General features: G+C 38.8%; 1 protein-coding gene across 3 annotated transcripts in view; it reads right to left on the reverse strand.

Annotated features, from left to right (window-relative positions):
• The window catches only part of zgc:92907 (ALG13 UDP-N-acetylglucosaminyltransferase subunit), a 4,373-nt gene extending 1,179 nt beyond the window's left edge, over positions 1 to 3,194 (reverse strand). The window contains exons 1-2 of one of the 3 annotated variants that reach the window (XM_014005574.1): positions 3,000 to 3,194; positions 2,743 to 2,905 (exon numbers count right to left, since the gene is read on the reverse strand). In XM_014005574.1, the coding sequence (XP_013861028.1) occupies positions 2,743 to 2,905; positions 3,000 to 3,080 (244 nt within the window). In that variant the 5' untranslated portion in view covers positions 3,081 to 3,194. Of the gene's footprint in view, positions 1 to 167; positions 569 to 2,742; positions 2,927 to 2,999 lie in introns of those variants that run through there. The other 2 variants (XM_014005592.1, XM_014005582.1) reach the window with 2 other exon arrangements.
• Between the last annotated feature and the right edge of the window lie 294 nt (positions 3,195 to 3,488).

The raw sequence follows: 3,488 nt of genomic DNA on the forward strand, positions 1-3,488 counted from the left end.
GTATTTCTTCATCCGCGAGTAACGCTGCTCGAAATCAATAATATAGTCCGCCATTGACATGTTAACTTCTTTTATGATCCGATCAAAGTCCGAGTATGCTTCATAGATCCTGTCCTTTTCCTCTTTTAAGAACAAGTCATCTAGTTTAGCAAACAACGTTGTCATACCAGTGTCTTTATTTAGATCATCTACCGGAATTTCCATCGCCGTGTCCCGCGCTCTTCCAGACAGGGCCAGGGCGACAGCCAGCGCTTGCTTTTTCGACTCCAAATCTGTAACTCTCGTCCAAATGTTGACTTCATTCTTCCAGCTTTCGTAAGGCTTTCCTTCCTCAAACGTTGGCGGAACTCTGTAGTTACTAACCATCCTCTGCTACCAATGTTAACTAAAAGAAATAACTCGTTTCTTTACTCAGCTTTATTCCGCCATGTGCATCCCCCGAACAGACATACAGAGAGCGACGAAGAAGAACACAAACCCAAAACACATGCTCCTGGCATAACAGTGCCCCTAGTGGGTGGACATGTAATACAAATAAAACAAAGGAGTAACACTCAGGATCTCCTGATTACAGACAGAATCTTTAACAAAGAATAATTATTTCAGTAACAAAAACAGTTAATGGATCTCAAGAATGACCTGCGCTGCACTGTAGTGTCACTGAAACTTTTTATTTTTACTGTTAGTTTTCCTTTAGGTTCGTCCTGTTTTTCTTTAAACAATTTACTTTTCTATTTGTATTTTCATTACCTGTATGTGTGTGTGTGTACTTGTTTTGACAACAGAGTGAGGACCATTTGTGCCATAGTTACTATCAAAGTGAGTTCTTTGATTTAAAGTGAGTACCTCTTCAATGTCCTCACTTTATTTGCAGCTCTGCTGTGCTTTCCTAGTTAGGTTTAGAGGTATGGTATGAATTAAGTTTTGGTTTAGGTTAGGGTTAACTGTAAACCAGTAATGGTTAATTTTAGGGAAAATGTCTGGGTTAGGCATAAATACAGTTACAAAAATGAATGGAAGTCAATACATTGTCCTAGTTTGATGCAAATACAAGGATGGGTGTGTGTATGTACTTGTTTTTGTTACCTATTTAGGACCATTTCCAGTATACACACCTACCTTGTCAAGACCAGTAGTCCTAATGGGGACCAAAGACCGGTCCTAATATAGTGAAACTCCATTTTTGGGTTGGGTTTAGGACTAAGGTATGAATTGAGTAACCTGTGAGGTTAGCCTTAGGGTTTGTGGTCAGGGTTAGGCTGTAGAAATTACTGGAAATGAATGGAAGTCAATGAACGTCCTAATAAGGATAGAAATACAAACCTGTGTGTGTGTGCCCTTGTTTTTGCTACTTGGTGGGSATGATTTTTTTAGGAAAACGCAGCCACGTGGACCAAAGTATCTTAGATGAAAACGTTGTGCAAGGCAGAGGGCAATCCCTTCAAAGGTTGCTGCTTTAAATACACTTTACAAATCATTCTATAAGTTAATACATTTATGGTTATTTTTTTAATTTTATCAGCAAATAAAAGTACTTTAGTGCAGAAAGTTGATCATTTATAAAAGTTTAAATCAAACTGTTCTGTTATATTTGTCTCTGCTTCAATATTCAGGAGTTTTCCATCACCATCTGGTTCTGCGGTGAACTCCAAACTCCTGATCTGGACTTTATAAATATATTTCCAGACGTAAAGGTCAAAGCAGAGTCGGATTTGCTCATACATAAAATAATGCACTTCATGGCAATGGCTGCCAGTGGAAGTCACAGTGAGAAAAATCTCAAGCGTTCAACACAGGTTTGACAAAACAGACTCGCTGCTTCTCTCAAAAAGCTCGTGTCTCTTGACCTAATTTCTCAAACAGCTGCAGATCCGGTCCGGGCTAATCAGTCCAAACAAGTCATATGCTGAGTATAAACTACTGTGTGTTTTTACTTTGCCAAGGTCTAAAAGAAGAGTAAAACCATCAGCTGTTATGAAACAAATTTAAATCCAGGAATCATGACCTGAAACTTCCATAACAAAAACCTTCTGGTTGTCTTGAGATGTTTAAAAATAATGATACAATTAAAACCCAATAATACAAGCTGTAGAGGATGAAGGTTAACCTCTGAATCTGATAGAAACTCTACTTAAAATCCTATGTGCTGACGTTGAACCCTCTCCTCTGCTCAGCAACACATTAAAATTGTTGATGACACTGTCATCACTGAGCTCGTCTCAAGAGATGATGATTAAACAACACAGGCCAACATCCTGTCTTCAATAATGGAGCTTGTCTTCAACAAGTGTCAACAACAGCAGCAAAATAAGCTGTTTGGTGTTGAAGATTTGGCAAACTGTTCATGTGTGCAACCCACATACTCGGCTCTACTGCTCATCCCACAAATGCATATTCCTTACAAATGTGGCCCCATCATAAATGTCCTTACTTCTTGTGCTAAGTATATTTGAATGGTCACTATCAACAGGCTCTACAAAGCTGCAAAAGAAAAACAAACCACCAAATGGAAAAATAATTTGTTTTGCATCAGCTCAATAAATAAGATAAAATTTTGAATTGTTTACAGTGGGCTTACTGCTGTCATTTGTACAAATATGCTGCATTATTGTTACCACTAGCACGAAATAAAAATACTATTTGTTATTTGACAAAAAATAAGAGAACTGTTTATGTAATTTTCTGTGCAGTACACAAAGTACTTGATTTATCGTCTGAATATTTTTCCCCTCATTTACCCACCAGCGTGGCTGATGACCAGGTCAGACTGTCTCATGTCCTCTACTATCGAGTCTTTGAATCGGAAAGCCTCCAGTTTGAGTTGAGAACAGCTGTCAGCAGCTGGAAGCACCGCCCCTCTTCCGACCTGCAGAACCAAACGCTCATATCCACGAGTCTTTAACTCCTAATGGAGAAACGGGACAGACTAATAGGACAAATCTGGTGGGTTTTTTTAATTTATTTTTAGTCATTCTTCATTACCTGTCTACTTTACTTACCTGAATGACCTCAGCGGATGTGACGTGTTCGATTAGTTCGTCAAAGCTCGTGGTCCCGACAGTCACAAACACCGTCTTCATGATTGTTGCTCTTTAATTATATTTTTCTGTCAGTTTGGAATGTTTATTCACCTTTCAACATCCTCGTCTTCGTGTTGGACATTATACGCCGCCCGCCGGCTGATTCAGCTTCCTGATATGACGTCACAGCGTCAATAAGCGTAACAAATCGAAAACATTAACAGCGCCACCTGCAGGCAAGGGGGTGTTTCTGCAGCTGCTAAAAAAACACTGCCTGATGGAATCACCGGTTTTCAATTGAAACTATTCAGAATACTCAAAAATTGTCACTCCCTCAGAGAGCTGTAACATTCACGATAATTAACTAGTTATATAAAAAAGACGGCTAATCAGAAGTTTCAGCAAAAGAAAATCCGCCTTTTTAATTAGCAAAATAACTACATCCCATTTTTGTTTTGAGAGTCTTTA

Source organism: Austrofundulus limnaeus, unplaced genomic scaffold, assembly GCF_001266775.1.
Source record: "Austrofundulus limnaeus strain Quisiro unplaced genomic scaffold, Austrofundulus_limnaeus-1.0 Scaffold1, whole genome shotgun sequence".
Taxonomy (NCBI): domain Eukaryota; kingdom Metazoa; phylum Chordata; class Actinopteri; order Cyprinodontiformes; family Rivulidae; genus Austrofundulus; species Austrofundulus limnaeus.